At 31.6% G+C, this 21,991-nt stretch overlaps 2 protein-coding genes across 2 annotated transcripts; one reads left to right on the plus strand and one right to left on the minus strand.

Annotated features, from left to right (window-relative positions):
* The first annotated feature begins 10,718 nt into the window (after window positions 1–10,718).
* On the plus strand, window positions 10,719–15,132 carry LOC130941091 (tubby-like F-box protein 7). Its single transcript, XM_057869481.1, has 4 exons — window positions 10,719–11,271; window positions 12,145–12,232; window positions 13,573–13,702; window positions 14,358–15,132. Exons 1-4 carry the CDS (start codon window positions 10,954–10,956, stop codon window positions 14,938–14,940), a joined length of 1,119 nt encoding a protein of 372 aa, XP_057725464.1. The 5' UTR covers window positions 10,719–10,953; the 3' UTR covers window positions 14,941–15,132.
* A 3,655-nt stretch (window positions 15,133–18,787) lies between these two features.
* Window positions 18,788–21,917, minus strand: LOC130942105 (multiprotein-bridging factor 1b-like). Its single transcript, XM_057870795.1, has 4 exons — window positions 21,699–21,917; window positions 20,965–21,048; window positions 19,423–19,505; window positions 18,788–19,118 (listed from the first exon to the last, which is right to left on the minus strand). The coding sequence occupies exons 1-4, from the start codon at window positions 21,838–21,840 to the stop codon at window positions 18,999–19,001; spliced, it is 429 nt and encodes a 142-aa protein (XP_057726778.1). The 5' UTR covers window positions 21,841–21,917; the 3' UTR covers window positions 18,788–18,998.
* Window positions 21,918–21,991: the final 74 nt, after the last annotated feature.

Here is a 21,991-nt window from a genome sequence, read left to right on the forward strand (position 1 = left end):
AAAAGATGCTTAGGGTCATGTCATAAGCAATAAAGCAAGACTTGTGACTTGTGGATACATACAAACTGCTAGGATAAATTTTGATCAAATCTGTTTCTTTGTCATTAAACCTATCACAATATGATTTTCATAATATTTTTTTAAATAGTACTCTTCAAGAAACCATTTACATGACATAATCATTAGGATTCACTTATACAAATCCTCGTCTAGTCTATAAATTCAATAAAACCATTTATGGCTTGAGATAAGCCCAAAGGTTTGGTATCTCACCATTACAGCTACACTAAAATAATATAGTTTTGTTTGTACTAAGTCCGATCCTTCATTGTTCACTAAATTTACTTCAAATTCTATTATCTATATACTTATTTATATAGATGATATGCTTGTCACAAGAGATAGCACAGATGGAATTGCTTCATTTTTCAAATAGCTACACCTTATTTTTATTCTTAAAGAACTTGGTAATCTGCATTTTTTCTTAGTTTAAAGTTGTTTACCATACAAATATTTTGATTAAAATTAAAATAAGTATATCAAGAAGCTACTATTCAAGGCTGGCATGCAAGAATCAAAGCCAATGAGTATACTAATGGTCAATACATCAAAATTAACATTCAATACAGCATTACCCTTTGAAGATCTTACACTATTTAGAGTGATAGTGTGGGAATTTAAATATGTGAATACTACTCATCTAAATATAACATTTTTTGTCGATAAATTAAGACAATCTATAGATAATCTTGGACAAAAACACTAGTTGGCAATAAAAAAGGTTTTGAGATACTTGACAAGTACTACAAAACTTACTCTTTAATTTCACAAAACTTATGATCTTCATTTATCTATTTTTTTTAGATTCAGATTAGACAGTAAATGTTGATGCTAAAGGATCAGTGTCTGGATATTAGGTATATTTTGGTTCAAATTTAATTTCATGAAAGTGTTTGAAGCAGCCAGCAGTCAACAGAAGCTCCACTGAAGCTGAATTCAAAGCATTAACATCAAGATTTGCTAAGTTAATTTGGATTTAAACACTACTAAGTGAGTTCAGGCAACCTTGTTTAATACCACCAACTGTCTTTTGTGATAATATATTTTTTATTTGCATATAATCCCATATTACAAAAAAATATCAAGCATTTCGAATTAAAACTATACTTTGTAAGGAATAAAGTCATTCAAGGTCTGGTAGTAGTCATTCATATTCTAGAAACTGAGTAAATTGCTGATATTACGACAAAACTTCTATCACAATCACTCTTTGACAAATTTAAAGGTAAATTCATATTGGCTTTAAAGCCACCCTAAATTTATGTGTGGGAGACGGGGGGATGTTAGATATATATGGAGAGTTAGTTATTAGACTTTAACTAACTAATTGTATAAAGAGTCTCTCATTTTTTTTTTATCAATTGTCTATTCTTCTCACTCTCCAATTCTCTCAATTTTTCTCTACTTTCTCTACTCATTCATCTCTCTTGCTTATTCAACAAACTTTTTATTTTCTTCTATATTGAATACTTTGATAGTAGTCTTGTATCCCAATTCTACAAATTTATGTTCCACGAGATAATCTTAAATTTACCTCCCGAACATACAGTAAAAACACATATTAAGATTATTATTATTAGTAGAAAATTTTAATTTTTAATTCTAATAAAGGATATCATATTTCCTAAGGCATAAGTTAATTTTTAAAGTACATGTTATCTAAACTTTTTAATAAAATTCAATGGTTCATAAAAGTGGTACATCAAATATGTATAAAGTTATTTGAATTTATTTTAGACACATTTAAAGACGATTGTTATATTTAATTCTCAAAATTTTTTTCAAAAATTAAAATTGTTGTTGACATTTTTTGTATGCAAAAAGCCTATAACATTACTATAAAATTTTAAATTGATTATTCTATTAAAAGAATGTTAATTTTTGAATAAATTTTCCTCCATAAAATAATAATTATAATTAATTTTGTTTTGAAAGAAAACATCTTTGGTCAAATTCATCACCTTCCCTCATCATCCAATCCTTCTTCACATCTCAAACCATATCCTCATTCTATCTAGCTACATCTTCATTAAATATATACTACTATTATCACCACCACCACCTCATCTCCAGCAAAGAACTAGTAATTTTTAGCCTCATTATCTTCAATCATTTTCACCAACTTCAGTTCTAATTCAAAAATCTCAACTTCATACACAGTTATCTTATAGACAAATTAAAAATCAAAACAATTTTAATAACAATCCAACAAGTATTGGTTTATATGTTCCTAAAAAAATTAAGAAAACAGGAACGAAGAAGATAAAGCGAAAAAAGTCACTAGTTAAGACTAGAAGTGGATCGAGCTATGTTGAATCAGTCTAAATCAAGCTTAGCTAAAAAAAAAAGAGAGATCGATTCTTAACAATTAAGCGAGCCTGTTTGTTAAGTTCAAATTCGACACACAAAAAATATATAAAATGATTTATGCTTAGGAACAGACTCAAATAATATTAATATATAAAATTTTATATTAAATATTAATATATAGATATGTTATTCACGTCTATCATAAATAATTTAATTAGAGTTGTTATTCATTCAATTTAAAATAAAATAAAATAAAAAAGATATTATAATTTAGATATAAAAAAATAAAAATCAATGTAACTTAACTTACATGAATATTATAATTATGTGTGTATAAAATTATATATTATTATTATTATAAATTAAAAGTATAAATATAATAAGTAGTATATTAACTCAACTCATGAGACAATAAACTAAGCTTACCTAAGTTTAGGTTTAACTAATAAGCTCATAAGCTTATTTTATCGAATTGTTAATAAGTTAAATTTGAGCTAAAAATGTTGAGATTACTTGACTCACTTCGAGGCTTACCATGGCTATTTTTGCCACACAATCCTCCTCCTTTGTATTTTCAGAATCGTTGCTGACGCCAACACTTTGTGATACTTCTGTCATTTACGTCGTGTGTCATTTTTGAATCACTATCGTCGTTGATATGACACAATGTCTCTTTTACCATTTTTTGAAACCGTACCGCTCTCACAAGCTTTCTCTTTCCTCTTACCAATGTCGCATTTTTCTTTTTATTTGCCTTATTGCACCCCTTTACCTTCTTTTTTCTAAACCTAAACCCAAAGTAATTTTTAGGTTTGCTGCCTTTACATCTTCTGCTTTCTTTTCTTTTTTTTTTGTTATTGTTATTGTTGGTAGTGGTTGATTGTGAAAAAGAATTTGGAGTGGCCATAAGGAGTTGATAGTAGAATGAATGTGAATATGAAGATGATTGGGTGTGGTTGGTGGCAAGTAGATAAAGGACAATAATAGTAGGTGAAATTTGGATGAAGAGGATTATGATGGAAGTGTAATGATAGTGGTGGTGTATTTTGAAGAAAATAAATTATTTCAACCTGCTTTTCTATTAGTTATAAACACATATATATACATCTTTTGATATAAAATTATATCAAATTTTTTCCATCTTAAAAGGCATAATTTACTATCCTAATAAATTAGAATACATAATTTCCTATCCTAGTAATATACATGAGAGTACTCAAAGAGTACTGTATCTATACTTTATTATCTATTAATACCCTCTCAAGGTGGAGCATGCAAGTCTTCAATGCGCAACTTGACCAATATTACTTCAAATTTTTTAATACCAAGAGCTTTAGTAAAAAGGTCGGCCAACTGAGTGTGAGTAGGAACATAATGGAATGAGGCGTTAGTGCACGATCTCATTCCGAATAAGATGACAATCTACTTCAATGTGCTTCGTGCGTTCATGAAAAACTGGATTTTTAGCAATGTGAAGAGCAGCTTGATTGTCGTAATAGAGACGAATGGGGACATGATGAGGTACATATAGAGAGGAGAGTATATCTTTAATCTACTTCAACTCTTTTGTTGTCTAAGCCATTGAACAATATTCAGCCTTAGTAAGACGCCTGTCTATTGTTTCTGAGTTTCTAAGATATTGATGAGTTACCAAGCTGATGAATCAGCCTGTGATTGATTTACAAATAAGTGGACAACTAACCCAATCGAAGTCACACCATCCATAGAGCTTCAAATTATTTTCTCGTGGGAGAAGAACTCCATGCCTAAGGTGTCCCTTTAAATAGCGTACAACACATAAAACGGCTTGCATCAACTGGGATAACATGTGAACACTGTAGATTAGATAAGGTAGAGTAAAACACAAATAAATCAGTCTTCCAACAAGTCGACGATATATGCTAGGATCGGATAAAACAGAATCTGTAGCTAATCCCAATTGATGATTCTCTTCACACGGTGTTACACCTAGAAGTTCTGTTTCGGTGATTATGTCCAAAGTATATTTTCTTTGGCACAGGAAGATATCAATCTGATATCTGGCAACTTAACTCCCAAGAAGTACTTCAGCCGGGCTAAATCTTTCATGTAAAATCATTTGTATAAATACTCTTTGAAACGTTGAATTGCAGCACTATTATTTCATGGAATTACAAGGTCATCAACATACACCAAAACTACTAATTGCACGCTATTGTGTCGAAGGCTAAATAAGAAATGGTCCTTTGGGGTTTGTTAAAAATCATATCGAAGAAGGGCAAATAAAAATTTTGCAAACCAGCAACGTGGAGTCTGCTATAGACCATAGAGAGATTTTTGAAGTTTACATACCAGTCCTTGTTAAGGCACTTGAAAACCAAGAGAAAGCTTCATGTAAGCGTCCTCGTGAAGCTCTCCATGAAGAAATTCATTGTGGACATCTATCTGGTGGAGTTCCCAATCTTGGCATGCTGCCACTGCGAGTGTTGTGCGAATTATTACCATCTTCACCACTGGAAAAAATATTTCATTGTAATCCAAGCCTTTCACTTTATTATTTTCGAAAATTACTAGTCTTGCTTTGAACCTCTCTATTGTGAGCTTCCAAGTGTCATTGATTTGAAGCGCACAGATTTCTTGGGACATAGCTTCGCGCAAATGATTATCTCTAGTTGCTTGTGAGAAAAATAAAGGCTCTTGTTCTATCTGGAGAGAGGCAAGAAAACTGCGGTGTTGTTTGAAAAAAAATTATAATTCACAAAATTTTGTATAGGATAGGACACACCTGAAGATTTTGATGGAGAGAGAGGTTAGTCAATAGGGCTTATTGGTATCGTGGCAGCAGAGACGAAGTCACGCAACCTGACTGAGGGTGTCTTCATGTTGTGACATCGACCAAGTAGAACTTCCATCGTGACTGGTGGTAGATCGTAAGTCCGCGTTATTTTTGTTGCACTTGGTTCCGATGCATCGTCAGCGATGTACTTTTTAATCTCTTCATTGAGTTCATGTCCCCTTTGTTTGTCAATAGATGCTTCAATGAGGGGTTCCCCAACACAGTCATTTAAATGTAGAGTACTAGGCCCAAGTGTGCGTTCTGAACTTGGCCCATTATGTGTGTCTTCTTCAACAATTATTTCTGTTACAGGAGGTCCAATATCTTCAATTCTTGGTACCGGTGCCAAAGTCTGAACCTCTTGAAAAGAAAATATATCTTCAACAAAATGGACGTCATAAGAGACAAATAAAACTTCTTTTTCCAAGTCAAATAGTTTCCATCCTTTTTGCCCGAAAGGGTACCTGACAAACACACATTTTCTACTACAGCTAACAAATTTGTCCCGTTGCTTATTCTATTTTTGAGCATAACACAAAGAACCAAAAACCCTTAAGTACTTATAACTTAGAATTATTTCATGAAAAATCTCATACGGAGTCCTGCCCTTCAGTATTGAGGATATGGTACGATTAATTAAATAGCCAGCAGTTGAGACACATTCTCCCCAAAATCGAATAGAAAGATTGCCTTAAAAGCATAATGATCTAGCAACATTGAGAATATGTCGATGTTTGCGCTCCACTCGTCCAATTTGTTGTGATATATTAACACATGACGAGTGGTGAACAATGCCTTGTTGTAAGAAGTATTATTTTAAACACATAAATTTCATCCCATGATCAGATCGCACCATTTTAACATATTTGTTATAATGGTGTTCAACCAACGTGAAAATTTTTTTCAACGTGATTGATACCTCAACCATTTCAACAAATATATACAAACCACTCGTGAATAATCATCTATAATAGTTAAGAAATATGAAGCACCACACGAGGAGGGAGTTCTATAGTGTTTCCACAAGTCACAATGGATTAAATAAAAAATATTAGAAGCTTGATAGTCACTTAAAGAAAACTTATATCTTATTTGTTTGGATTTTTCACAAGTTTCACAAATCTCATTGCTTGTAGATTTCTCACTAACATTGGAGAGCATTTGCACAATTTTAAACAATGGATGCCCGAGTCTCTTATGCCAAAGTTCTAGTTGATTATTTGTTCTGGCATGACAAGATTGAATCTTGTGTGCCCCATGATACCAATAGAGTCCATCCTTTCGCTCACCTACTCCAATCAACGTCCTTGAAGTGCGATCCTGTATGACATAAAATTTATTAGTGCATTAAACTAGACAATGTTCTGCATTTGTTAATTGAAAAACTGAGAATAAGTTGCTTTTTAATTTACGTACATAGAGAATATTTTTCAATTCAAGTCCTCCGTCAAGAATCATTGTCCCTTGCTTGCACGCTATCACCTGCTCTCCATTCGATAAACCTACTGGACACCCGTGTATAGTTTTTTTTCCCATAAATTTTCCAAGATTCCAGTTATGTGGTTGTAATCTCCACTATCAATGATCCATAAATCAAAAGTTCTTTTACCAGTCATTGTTTCAGATTCATTTGATTTTTGCCTGTTGATCATATCTACCAATACGTTCTATTACTCATTGGTCAATCCTGATATCTCACATCTCTTGTCTTTTGTGTTGACAACATGATTGCCACTTTCATCAGTGTGTGCCACATTTGCACGTGTTGGAATTCCTCCAATACGTGTGCCTTGTCGTCCGTAGCCTTTGCCACCATCTCTTCCTTCATTCCTCGGTCGATTGTGAATGTTTACCATGTGTTCATAACACACAGCGGAAGAAATGAAAGTAATCTAAAGATTTATTTTGTACTTAAATTTTATTCAATTAAACAATATATAGATCAGATCTAAATAACTGTGTATGCTACTAAAAATTATTTTTTCATTCGATAGTACGAAGGCACTATGCGTATCCACACCAAGACCAACCTTTGCTGTCAACTCCTTGACTAATGGACATCTGATATAAATTGAGAAACATTTTGCAACTCTTTGCACGCCATAAAATTCTTCTCTAAGAATTAGTCTTACATACGTTTATGTGTGTAGAGGTAAAGGAATAAAATTCTTGTGCTTTATTCTCATTTTTTTCTCTACTCTTGGAATACATATATATATTATGAGATTTCTTACTAATTTTAAATTTGAATCTCAATTCAAATTTAAATCATATCTTAAAATTTTACTCTGAATCCTTTAAATTTATGAATCATATCATAACTCAATTTAAAACAAAATCAGTTAGGATATCATCCAAATGAATAATTCAAATTTAGAAATAGAATAACTAATTATTCTCAAATCTTATTTAATATTCTCAATTATCATATTATTATTCCATTCTCGATGCTAGCAAAAAATACAATAATATTTCATTTGAATTAATATAATTATTTATTTGATCAAATCAAAATAATAATTAAATAATTCTACAGCAAAGATTAGAACACTCGTTAGTGTGTGACCCCATAGGTTTAATATTAAGCAGGTAGTAAATTAGTCATATTAAATTTACTAATCAAGGTTGATGTCTAGCAACACTCCTCAACTACCTAATAGTATGAACTAGTATATTTTTACTAAGAACTTGAGAAGAACAAAGTATAATTCCTTCCATCTTTTTACCTCTTGGTTAACCCTTAGGGTGTGTGTGGTTCAAAAATAGCATCAATATATAGAGTGACACTGTACGCACCACATCATTGACGTCAGTATATTTAACTCTAAAACTTACGCTCCTAAATGGTAAAACAAAATATTATATCTAACATTCACAGAAATATAAAAAAGACTCGGTGATAATTTTTAAATGAATATAAAATAAAATAATAGAATTATTAATTCATACCAATATAAAAAAATAATTATAATTAATAAATTACTAAAAAATACGAAATAAAATATTAGAATTGTTAATAAATCTGAATATAAGTAATCATTAAATATTAATTTGCGTATCATCAATTATATAATATTTTTCTAAAAATTAGTTGAGAAGAGAAAAATATTCAACAATATAAGCATGTTTGACGTTTGAATATAAACTGATGTAGAATTAAAATGATTGATAATTGATAATTGACTCACTTAAATATAAAATAAAAATCATAATAATAATTACTAAAAAGATATAAAATATAATATTAGAATTATTGACACATTTTAACATAAAATAATTATTAAATATTAATTTGTGCATGATGAATTATATAATACTTTTTTAAAAAATGGTTGAGAAGAAAAATGTAAGCAAATTGTTATCAGAATGTGTCACGTCAGCATGCGTGTCATAGTACATATTTGTGTATCATTAAGTGAATAAAAAAATTCTTTTTTAATAAAAAATATTTTTTTTGAGAAGTTACAATTTACATATTTTTTAAAAGATATATTTTTCACATAATAAATAAATAAAAAAATACTTTTATATTATTATATCTAAACATAATTGATAAATAAATTTTTTTTGCATAAAATATCTAAACATTAATAAATAAATAACTAGAAAAAATATATTTTCTTAAAAACCCAAATAAGCCATTAATGCAATCCGTTGTAAAATAATATAATAATAATTGATAAATTTCACCATAATTAATCATTAAATATTAACAAATCTAATTATTTAGTAGATAATATTTTTCAAAAAATAACATCAAATATATAGACCCACAAAAAAACACACTACGTCAACATACTTGACTCTAAAATTTATGCCGATAAATGATAAACGAAATGCTATATATAACATTCATATAAATAAAGAATCGTAATAAATTTTAAAAATATAAAATAAAATATTAAAATTATTGATTTACAAAAATATAAAAAATTATTATAATTATTAAAAATATATAAAATAAAATATTAGAATTATTAACCAATTTTAATAATAATTAATCATTAAATGACAATTTGTCTATGATTGATCACATAACATTTTTTTTTTAAAAATAGTTAACAAAAAAAGAGCATCCAACCAACACTTAAACATGCTATGTTAGTATGTTTGGCGTCAAAATATAGTCTGTTGTAAAATTAAAATTATTGATTATTGATGTTTGACTCATTAAAATATAAAAAAATTATAATAATTATTTAAAAATATAAAATAAAATATTAACATTTTAATAAATCATAACATAAATAATCATTAAATCTTAATTTATGTACGATAACTATATAATACTTTTTTAAAAAAAATAATTAAGAGCATATACAAATTGATACGAAAATGCACACATCAGTATATTTGGTGTTAAAATATAATTTGTCGTAGAATAATATAATAATTTTTTTTATATTATATATCTAGTTTCTGTTTTTATTTTTTAATTTTTTTACCTTTTTAAATTTAATAAATAAAATTACTCTATAAAAAAAAATCCTTACTCCGTAAAATATGTAAAAAATGTCTTTTCTTACTTAACCCAAAAAACACGCTAATATATTAATTGGAGCATTTGGGGAGAAGGGGGTGTTGTTTAAATAAACAAACGAATGTAATTTACTCTAGAAGTAGAATAAAAATAATTATATGAGACTGCAATTGGATAGTGGATACGTAGAAAAAGTATTAACTCTTATTTCTGTTCTTAACCTTTTTAGTTGAAGTTTTCAACCTTAATTTTTCAAGGGAAAAAAGAACTAAGAGAAGAAAAGTAAAACATAAGTAATTAAGGTTTAGTTTGGATAAATAATTTAATTAATTTTTAAAAAAAAATAGTTTAATAATAAATTATTATATTAAAAATAGTTTATAAATAAATTTTTTTATATTTAAATTTTTAGTTCTAAAAATATTTATTTTATAGAAATATGATAAAAAATAATAATATTATGAAAAAAGTTATTTTTTAATTTTTTTTATAAATTTTTAAATAATTTTTTAAAAAATTGTAATTTAATTTTAAATTTACACTAAATATTAATATTATTATTTTTTATAAATTAAAAAATAAAAAAAATTATTTTTAAAACTTTCCAAACGACGTTAACCATGTGCCTATACTTGATGTTTAGTTTTTTAAAAAAAGCTTTAGTAATTTTCTCAATAAGTAATTATAATTGGATTATTACTTATTAGTTATTACTGCTAACATCCCCAGAAGGCCACAACAAGTCAACAACTCATGGACAGTCAAAATTAAAAAGAAAAGGAATAAAAATAAAAAGAATAGAGAAGATAATAAATAATAAATGAGTAAATCCAGGGTGGAGAAAGTCAAAAATCATCAGCGCAAAATTCAGCACCACCCATGACAAACACAGAACACTATTCCACCCTTTAATAAAATTAAAAACCAACACACAAAATAAAATAAAAATAAAACACAGTACTCGCTAATCTCACGTGCCTGTCATTCGCTTCAGCGTCCTCTTGGGCCCACCATCCCATTTCAATCACCCTCACCCACCCGTCACTTTATCACACCCCTTCTTTCCGTTATTCCCATTTTCTCCTCCTCCTCCTCCTTCCCCCTTCCTCCTCCTCCTCCTTCTTCACTCTGTAAAACTCTCTCTCTCTCCTATGACACCAACACTTATATTTTATTCTCAAACCCCTAACCCTAAATTCCCAAATTAGGTTCGATTATTCCTTACACCTTCTAATTGTTGTATTATTATTGTTGTTGTTGTTGTTGTTGTTGTTGTTGTTCTGAGGAGATGTCTCTAAGGAAGGTGTTCCGCTCACGGAAATTCTCGAAATCGTTCATGGAGGTTAACGCTGCGGTAGCTCCTAAGGTGGAGGGAGGGGAAAAGAAGGAGGAGGCAGGGGAGGAGGGGAATGCGTGGTCGGGGATGTTGCCGGAGCTGCTGGGAGAGATTATAAGAAGGGTGGAGGTGGAGGAGGAGCAGTGGCCGCAGCGGCAGAACGTGGTGGCGTGCGCCTGTGTCTGCAAGCGGTGGAGGGACATGACGCGTGAGATCGTTGGACAGCCTCATAATAACGGCAAAATCACTTTTCCTTCATGTCTTAGGAAGGTTCGGATTCAAATTGTTATTCATTTCTCTCTCAAATTTGAATTAATTTTATGCCTTTTCTTTCAATCAGCTTAAATTTTGTTTTTTTAATTTGATGCGTGAGGATTGAGTTATGTATTGTTTATGCGGAAGAAAATTTTAAAAAACGAAAAAGTTGAGTTTACTTCGTGGTCTTCTGTTGAAAATTTTTGAAGTTAAAATATTCGGTTAGTTATTTGTCTTTTTTATTCTTAAAAATTATATGCAAATATTTTTTTGAGCGTGATTCTAGAATTGGGATTTGATTGTTTCGGACATGTTTGAAGATGGCGTGTTGGATTTGGTCAATTTTTAGGGGATTTTTTTTTTTTTTTGGTAAAAGTTGCCCAAAGTGCGGTTTTGATTATGAGCTTTTTCTTTTTTCTTCTAACATTAAAATTAGCTTAATCCAAAGACGTGATGAATGCTTCGATTAGTTTAGGGAGTGAATTTTTACTCTGCTCTGAGGAATCAGCCATGATTTTGGTATCCCTGCATTAAGCCATGGCGGTATTTGGCTGATTAATGCGTCAAATTCAGAATGGGCCCTCACTACTGCATACGAAATTGCAGTTCGTTAGTCATAGAAGATGCAAGAGCGGGAAATGGTGATGTCTTTCTTTTGTGAGGAAAACTTTCGGATTCAGATAGTGGCCGTGCTTCACTGTGTGCGTATATGGATGATGTAGTTTCACTTTCATCAGAGTTCTAGTAGATAAAGATTAATTGTTTGCTAGATGTTTGCATTTGTTGTGATGAATGCTTTCGTTTCTTGTTGCAATTTCTTCGAATTTTGTTCTATTGAACTTTGGAGACCTGGAGTTGACATTATCATTATGTTTTGATGATCTGCAGCCAGGTCCACGTGAACTTCCCAACCAGTGTCTGATAAAGCGAAACAAGAAGACCTCGACATTTTATCTATATCTTGCCTTAACACCATGTAAGTAAGTATTGTCTTGATGAAAGGCCTTTTTTGCCTACTGGTAGAGATCGATGAAAATGAATTGTGGCCAGAGTTGAATGAGCATCTCTGCTCTTCCTCTCTTGTCACTATAAAGTCCTGTGTTGTATGTGTAACAACTAGAGCTGGGCAAGATTTCATTTTTTAAGTGTATTATTCCAACCTTTCTTGTATGACTAGATATGCTATCCCTTTGTGAATGAACTTGCTAAAGTCTGAAGGGATTTGCGGTTTGCCAATATGTGAATTGACTTTTATTTATATTTATTTATTATTTATAGACAGATACCCCCTCTGCCCCCCCCCCCCTTCTCCTCAAAACTAAATAAAAAAATAAAAGAAAAAAAGAAATGTCAAACCTATTTTTCTAGAATCTATGCATTTGAGTGGCCAGACCCAGTCAATGTTGACTTGCTTTAGTCAATTTACAAAAACTTGTCCAATTACTCATATTAAAGTAATTTTGGAGAATGGAAATAAAATTGAGTTCTGCTAGTAACATAAATTTTATGGAGAAATATTGGAGGGTTCTTTTCAGAGGAAGTGAAAGGATCTATGACTGGAAATGTTCATTTATTTATTTCTTTCAAATTTTCATTTAGTGAGAGAAGAAACTTTAGAAACATATATCAAAGGGAGATTAAGTAATAGAAGAGTAGGTGTTATTAAAATCTGCCTTAATACAGGTTCTGTTATTTAGAAAGTTATATACATAAGTTATTTTGCATTAAAGAATGAGAGCACCCATTGCTAAATTTCAACACCTTGGTCCATGGCATATGACATTTCTCATAGTTTGTGAGGAGGATGTTGGCATATTCAATTTTGGCACAACTAATTAAGTTCACCAACAGTAACTTCTCCTGGAATCGGGCACAATTGGTTGAGTTGCAATGATTAGCTTTATGTTGTGCATTTGCCCTTCCAATTAGCTTATGGTATTTGGATATCCTCTTATAGGAGCATTCTGTGTGAATGGTGTGAGATTCTAAATAGAGTTCTAGCATTCTAATTCTTGACCAATGATTGGTGCTAGCAATATTTGCCCTAAACATATAGAATCTTCAACTGGTTGAAAGGGTGGAGAACTTTTAAAACTTTAGTGAAAGTATAGTATTATGAAGCATTGCAATAAATCAATGTATTTTGTAGGGTAGTTTATGGTAGCAATGCTTAATCCGAGGTTTATTTTTTCTCAGTATTTTATGAGATAGTTCATCTCTTTGAAAGTCTATTGCTCGTTTGTCCTTTTCTTATCTGATGGATATTTATGCCTGTTTTTCTCCTCTAATATACTCACCTACCCCTCTCCTTTACAGCATTCACAGACAAAGGGAAGTTTTTGTTGGCGGCTAGAAGATACAGGTTTGGTACCCATACTGAATATATAATATCACTTGATGCCGAGGACTTATCCCAAGGAAGCAATGCTTATGTTGGAAAATTAAGGTAAAGCTTTCGTACCAATTAAAAGTTTCTTTGGCATGTTTTTTAACTCAGTTTTGTCATTGGAATGTAGCATTTTTCTTAGTCTCTTCTGTTGGCTCTTTAAAGCCAATAATGAAATGGTACCTCGAAGTACACACTTGGTTATCCGATGAACCGTCATTTATTTGCTTCCAACTATATGATTGAACATCTGAGTGACCTATCTGAATTCATCCCCCTCCCCCCAAGGGAATTAAATGAAGACCATTCTTTGTTTGCACGTGCTTAACAGTCAATTAATTTTGGTGGCTTTATAAGATCAAATCTATCAAAGTGGATCTGGGACCAAAGTTGCTTGGTTATAAAAAGTTGAAGAAACCCTTAATTTGCTGTCAATTTGTCCGAAAATTGAGTGGCATGTCCTTTATTTACATTTGAGCTGGATAAAAATGATTTAATCCAATTTTTTAAATCTTCTTAATCCCATCTTGGTAAAAAAAAAGGCTGTAGATCTGAATACGCAATTTGATGGTGCTGTTCTTAACAATTGTACGAAATCTGTTAGTGTTTTGGAATTTGTGATTCTCATTTAAATAAATAAAAATCTACATGTGAATTCTTGGTCCATTTTTGGCTGGTTGTTATGGACCACTTATTTGTTGAATCTCTTTAACAGCTCGGATTTTCTTGGCACCAACTTCACAATTTACGACAGTCAACCACCCCATGCTGGTGCAAAACCATCGAGTGGCAGGTCTAGTCGCCGTTTTGCCAGCAAACAGATAAGCCCTCAAGTTCCTGCTGGTAACTTTGAAGTGGGGCAGGTCTCCTACAAGTTCAACCTCTTGAAATCAAGAGGGCCAAGGAGGATGGTTTGCTCCCTCAAGTGTCCTGCAACACCATTGGGAGAAACTTCAGATATCACATCATTGGACGGCAACAAGACAAACAGTAAAGATCAAGCTACTCCTACCTGCACAGTCTTGAAGAACAAAGCACCAAGGTGGCACGAGCATTTGCAGTGCTGGTGCTTGAATTTTCATGGCCGCGTGACAGTAGCATCCGTGAAGAACTTTCAGCTGGTTGCTACGGTGGACCAAAGCCAACCGGGAGGGAAAGGAGATGAGGACACGGTTCTCCTGCAGTTTGGCAAAGTGGGGGATGATACTTTCACCATGGATTATAGGCAGCCCTTATCTGCCTTTCAGGCATTTGCCATTTGCTTGACTAGCTTTGGCACTAAACTGGCATGTGAGTAATATATAGTATGTGTCATTATGCTTATTTATTCCGTGGAATGTTGTACGTCAATAGTTTATTTTTGTTTAATATTTTTTCCCCGGCTGAGTCCATAAATTTGATTTCAGGAAGCTTGTTGTAAGTAAATGTTGTTATATTATCAATAGAACATGACATCTTCCATAATGAAAATATGTTGGTCCCTTCCTGCAGTTGATCCTCTTTATTCTTTATTCACATTAGTCAGTATGTAATTGTTTTTAACTTCTAACCCAGGTTCCATTATAGTGTTTCATTTTTCTTTTACACAAGTCCCTGAATTTAGTTAGACTTAGAAGTTCTAACATCGTCATGTGAATTGGGAATTACTGCAATTCAATATACTTATCTCTTGTCTGGGGTAGCAGAGAGATATTTTAGTTAAAAATTGGAGGGAATGAATAAGCAATGTATAACTGAATTTTGTGATAAGCCAAAGATGGCATCATGGCAAGCAGTGGGGCTAAATATGAAAATGACCAAACATATAGGAAATTTTGGGTACCCTTCTTGAAGAAAGAATTAGGTTCATAATAAGGTGGGATGGGATGATATCAGTTTCTAAACTTTATGTAGGAGATAACTATTGAACATAATATATAGAACACACGTTGTATAGTGATCAAAAAGCGTTTTCTAATTTATACTTTTCTTTGCTGAATTATTTTCCTGGTCCCCACTTCTCATCTAAATTGTACTGCCGGTATTCAAGTATTATTATCAGAAAATTTTAATCAAAAGATCGATATACTTATCATTGTGATCGATTTGAAGTTAGTATTTGACAGTGACAGCTCATATGGTTGGCCCTTGACATTGAAGCTGAAGCAGAAAAGCTGCATCAGATGCTTGTCAATGGATAAGGGGTTAGCTATGATGATATAAATATGATCAAGCATGAACGAATACTGAGTAGTCCATGCTCTTAAAAGATTACTATTAGTGCTATTATTATTATTCTCTTCTTTTATGGTAGCATCCTTGCCTTGCCTTAACTGGGACCAATTGCAACTCCATTGCTTAAGGGTAAAGATATTGAAAGGTGTTAAGGTCCCACCATTTTCAAAATTCATAAGGTGGTTTTACCTTTTTGTAAGATATTTAGCAAAATATCTCTCACAGAGATAGGAACAGAGGGGAATGGCACCTGTTTGGCTGTGTTTATTTACAAAGTTAGGATATAGAGACATGAATACGATATAAAATTGTGTTTGACTGGTGAAATATTCACAAAAATATTATATTTTGAAAAGATACAAAGATATTAGATAAAGATGTAATTTATATTATTATTTTTTATTATTATTATTATCAAATTTTTATAATTATATTTTTTATTATAAATTTTATCTAAAAGAATAAATTAAATTTTTTATTATTTATTTTATTTTATATTAAATTTAATACTAAACAAAATTTAAAAATATTAATTTTCGTATGTCTATTTTTTTGTGCTATATTTTTAATATTTTATGTTATTATATTCTCAAAACTAAGCTTATCCTAATGGATGATAATCTTCCGGAATCAAATTCTAAACTACTACCTTGTTCAGTGATTTGATTGCATTGACAATTATACCTTTGGTGACCTTGAATTTTAGGCACTTATGCATCACATATTTTTATTTGAGATTCTGATACAATGCGATACGAATAAAACTATAAAATATAATATAATACAATACAATTTTAGTATAAATATAAAACTGGTAAATAGTTTAACAAAAAAATAAATATACTTCCCTTTTGTATCTTTAAAATTTTAAATGTCACCTACAACATAGGAAGTATTAATTTCTTTTTTCCATAGTAGATGACAGAAAGAGGAATTGAAAAAGTTATACGCAAAAAATGTAATAAAGGAAAAAGAGAAATGAATAAGAAACAAATACTAATATGCATGGAACATAGGTAGGGGATTCAGGTTGGTTTGTGTAAGGAAAAAGCAAAAAGGGGGGTGCGATGAAACGTGTCTATGAAAAATCAATTATCAAATTAACTATTTATATAAAATAAATATTAAAATATAAAATATATATTAAAAATAAATTAAATAACAGATAAATTTATAAACAAATATATAGCAATTAGTTTTATGAATACTTTTTAATGAGCACATACCATTTTTTATGGAACTCTGCGTCTATATATGTGCAATAGATGTAATATTTTTTTCGTGTTTTGATCATTTAAATTTGTTTCCTGGCTAAGGACTTTTCTCATATTGGTTAGAGGTTCTATCTGCTTTTGAGGACTAATTTTTTTTATATGAAATTGACATGTGAGTTACGCTGAATTATGGAGTATTGGGGAGATATATACGATTGTGACGGTTTTTAATTTTTTGTTTTAGTGGAAAGAAATCAGACCGTCTGATTTCATTGCACAGAGAGGAGCACAAATCGGACGGTCCGATTTGTGTGGAGTAAAATTTCATGGATATTGAAATTGGATTCAGGATTTTCTGTCAGTACACAAATCGGATCCAGAGTTTTCTGTCAGTACACAAATTAGAGACCCAGAATTTTCAGTACCTCCAATTGGACGGTCTGATTTGTCTTGCACAATTCTCATATCCTGGTAAAATACCATATACCTTCATAATTTTGTTATACACCAACTCTCTCCATATTAAAATTAAAAAGTTTGCTTTCGAGCTCTTGTATTCTTGTAACTATTAAAATGAAAAGTAAGAAAATAAGTGCAGTATTAACCATATTAATTTGAACTTTGCCTTTTTCTTTTTAGAATAATTTTATCTGCTTACGTACATAATTGTGCTACTATTACCAAGAATGTTTCTTTGTCTATATATTATTGCACTGGAATATAGTTATTGAGAAATGGAATAAAGTTGGTATCGCCACAGCTACTATTTAAATTACTCTTACATTATGTTGGTAACTTTGTTTACATTGTCATCTACTCATTCTGCCATGTTAGTCATTAATTATACTAAAGTAACTCAACTAAAATAATAATTAAAAACCTTGAATTGGGTTGGGTGACCTTGAATGAGTTCTGAAACTTCCCAGTATCAAACTTATTAAAAATTAGACGCCCTAGGCCCCCACTCCAACAAAAAAAAGAAATGGTCAAATGTTAATGTGAACACCAATATGCTAAGCAGGAGACCTACTATTACTACCCAATAAAGCCGGTGTTAACTTTTGGGTCAAACAGAAAAGTCCAATAGGCTTACTGCTTAGGTTAAGCAACTTGACATGCCAATAAATGAAAGACCTTTCTTTTCCAATACCAAGTGGAATGGCTTTGCTGGTACACCAAACCCATCGCTCAAAGTAGTAATATTTTCCTACTGGCTGGAGAAGAATTGTTTTGCCACTTTTGGCCATTGCTTTCTGTTTGATTTGACCTGTTTCATTATAAAAATTTAAAGAAAATTTCTAATAACCTAACCACATAATTAAGGTGGATAATAGTTATTCAGATCAGCCTTTTAACAAACATAACTGTCTTCTTAAAACTAAAAATTATTTATTATAAATACTAAAAAAGCCCCTATTTTTGTCCGTATCTCCTAAAATTTCAAACATGTTAAATCATCTAACAATTTTATATTACTTAGAAACATATTCATGCGAGTAATCACCTTAAAAATTGTTTTCTATTGAGTTTTCTTCCAAAGGTACCGTTATATATTTAGAGAGTATTTTGGAATAAAAATTAGCACAAGAACCTTTTCTTTTCTTTCAAAGTGCCCAATTGTCCATTGTGAACATTTATGCGATGTAAAATGCACAAGCCAAATTTCATAGGGTTAATAATTGCATCTTCTACTTACAAATGAGAAAAAAGGGGGATATGAACAAACAACACTCCAACTTTGGCATTGGGACATAGAATTTCATAGTTCCATATTATGACTCAGACCACAAAACCATGGATCACATGACATTCATAGGTTAAATTCTGATTAGATTCCTTACAACAAGTATTCATATCATGACATCATAAAGATTTTTGTTGCTCCATCAGCAGAAAGACACACAAACACATAATTAAAAGCATATGATTCATTTCTTTCCACGAAGCTTTGCACCAAGAGCTCTCTCCAGTTTCCCTATGATTTGTTGATTTGGAATGGCTTTGCCAGATTCATATTCCTGTATAATCTGTGGCTTCTCATTGATCATCTGACAGAGAAAGCAAAAGTGATCAACATCTTAGCTTTCTAACCAAAGATAATACCTACTTTTGGAGATAATTGAGTTTTAAATGCAAGCAGAAGTTGAGAAAATTATTGGAAAACTCTCGGCGTCGAGCGAAGTTTGGATATATTTTACTCCCACTGTGTACGAATATTACTGTCTTTTAAGATCATAATGCGCGAATAGGAAATTACTACCTCCATTTGAAAGTTGATAAGTCCAAATAAAAAAGGTGGTGAAAACACACACACACACACACACACACACAGAGAGAGAGAGAGAGAGAGACCTGAGCCAGCTGAGCCTGAGTAAGTTTTTTGTCCAGTCGGGCCTGCATGATGGCTTTCTTTAGTTCTGATGGTACACGGTCGTCTGTGAGTACAGTTAGAAATATCATGAGAAGAATTCCACGTTCAATTTCTAATAAAAATGGTACTAACTACAAAAGAAATTTTGCTGAAAAATGCTCGGAATCAGAAGCTGAGGACTTGGAACAATGAAACAAGTTGAATCTCTACAAATCATACAGCACCTGTGATACCTGAGATGCTCTTAAAGTTTCTTCAACTAAAGTAGTATGGATGTAATTAAAATTTATAAACAAGAACTATCAACATTAAGAAACCATAAGTTTTACACAAAGCTCTGCCCAATATAATGTGTGAACGACATCACAATGTTCATTTTGATAGTATGTTAAATATAATTTCATTCGCATCAATCAATTATAGTAGAAAGAAAAAGTACATTACAGGGAAGGGAGAAGCTGGAGGATATACTACTATAAAATCAACATCTATTTTGCCAATTTACAATGCCTATTCTTGCAATTTATTTATATACCATTGTAGTTGTTGCAACATAATTTTTTAAACTGAAATCAATTTCAGAAAGTAACCAATTAAATCACATCATACATTTTCTCCACTTGGCAGTGACTGTGGAAGTGTGCTAATTTTTCAGGAATCTCTTGAATGTTGAAACAGTAACAATGCAATGAATATCATTGCATATATAGGCCTAAATGATAGGGCACCTGGGCAGATTTAGACTCAAACATTAAATAAAATAGTTGCAAAAGCAAAATTTGTCCTTTAGCCTCAAAGGGGTTTGAATTCATTTCAAGTTTATTATTGGGAATACCATTATACCAAAAAGACCAAGAACATATGTTCGGCTTTCACACTCAATCTCAAAAGACCAACATTATATGATCCAAATTGTTAACGCCAAGATTGAAATGCTACAAAAGAAAGACAATTTCAGGAGCATCATCTTCTAACACTGAATGCTCTTTCATCAACAACGATATATAAGTCACCGCATTCCTTGCCATTTTTACTCTCACTAGTGGTCTGTTATTCAAAGTATTGTGCTATAGAGGCTGAACAATTAAGTCATATGTGCAAGTCAAAAAAAAGGAGAGGTAACACAGTAACAATAGACATCCACTAAGGTATCTGATATAGTAATGGAAAAATAGAAGTACTTAAAACACAAGCGAAACAATATATGAAAAATAAGCCAAATTAAAATGCTAAAGCAAAACATATTTGATAGTAACATGCAAATGCATATTAGTTTCAAAACCATGTAGACTCCATCAAATGAATTAAAACTAAAGTCAAATGGGAAAGTGATGTGATTAGCCAATATAAACAAAGCCAAGCACTTTCTCTCTCTACAAGAATACAACCACCCTTGATACAAATGCCAAATGCAGAGAAAGAATAAATCCATCAAGTTGCTACTTCTTAAAGCTGATCAGGATTTCTATTACAATGTAGGTTAAGCAAAGGAAGCATAGAATAGACAAATAACATGTACTTACGGTGAAGATTCTCGGTTTCTTCATCAAGCTTCCTGGTGTTCAAAGAAGTGCTACTAGAGGCAGCTCTATTTGTTCCAGCATTTGCTGCGGAGAACACGAAATAACAAGTTAAATTGAATGTCATTATCAAGTATCAACACAAAAATGTTTCTATATTTTTAAACATATGCAGACCAATTATCAGTTGAGGGAGCTATGCATTAATACTCTCATGATTTGATCAATTCCTAATTAAACAACAAGCATAGCGCAAATAGACCATGACACTTGAATTCAGATTAGAGGAATGAAATTACTCGTTTTTCTTCTTCCTTCAAACAACAGTAACAATATAGATTCACAAACAAGTTTTCATTCTAGAACAGATTTACTTCTTTTTTTTTACGTTGGCCAATATGCAACCAAATAAACAAGTACCTACCAACATCAGATAAGAAAAACATCAATGAAAAAAAAAAAGCACTTTTAGTCATCCCAAATGATCCATTCCACAAATCATCAACAAAAACCCTAATACCCTATGCGCTAAATAAGTCATCACAGAAAACAAATACATAAAGGATAAAGCAGACCATCGATTTTATTCCAAAATTTCAAATATTTCCTCATCATGATTCTAACCTAAACCCATTAAAACCAAAAAAGCATATCATGACCTAGAAGGGAAAGCATCACAAAAACATAAACTTTTTTTTTCAAAAAAAATAAAACAAAAACCCGCAAAACAAATATACATTTCTTGACGGTTTCAATCTCAGCTCCGGCGCGGCGAGCAGCATTGACAGCTTTCTCATCCTTTTTGGCCGCAGCGTTTGGTGCCTTCTTCCTTATCACCACTGGCTCCCAATCCTGCGATATGGGCCCCACACCCGACATTATCTTCTCCTGATGATTCTTCTTCTTCTCTGATGAAACTTGAAAGGGTTTGTGAAAGGGTGATGTATGCGTGAGCGTGAGAGACCCTTCTTTCCCGGCTCAGAAAAAGGAGACATTTTTCATTCTTGGGCCGGTCCAACCCAATTGGGCC

This window comes from Arachis stenosperma, chromosome 7 (genome assembly GCF_014773155.1).
Source record: "Arachis stenosperma cultivar V10309 chromosome 7, arast.V10309.gnm1.PFL2, whole genome shotgun sequence".
Lineage (NCBI taxonomy): Eukaryota > Viridiplantae > Streptophyta > Magnoliopsida > Fabales > Fabaceae > Arachis > Arachis stenosperma.

Bases quoted from the DNA above. Each gene is read 5' to 3' on its own strand.
- LOC130941091 (XM_057869481.1), top strand. From the start codon at position 10,954: ATGTCTCTAAGGAAGGTGTTCCGCTCACGGAAATTCTCGAAATCGTTC. The intron at 11,272-12,144 runs GTTCGGATTCAA...GATGATCTGCAG, and splicing joins TTCCTTCATGTCTTAGGAAG to CCAGGTCCACGTGAACTTCC. The intron at 13,703-14,357 runs GTAAAGCTTTCG...TCTCTTTAACAG, and splicing joins GCTTATGTTGGAAAATTAAG to CTCGGATTTTCTTGGCACCA.
- LOC130942105 (XM_057870795.1), bottom strand. From the start codon at position 21,840: ATGTCGGGTGTGGGGCCCATATCGCAGGATTGGGAGCCAGTGGTGATA. The intron at 21,049-21,698 runs GTATATTTGTTT...TGTTCTCCGCAG, and splicing joins GATTGAAACCGTCAAGAAAT to CAAATGCTGGAACAAATAGA. The intron at 19,506-20,964 runs GTAAGTACATGT...CTGTACTCACAG, and splicing joins AGAAACCGAGAATCTTCACC to ACGACCGTGTACCATCAGAA.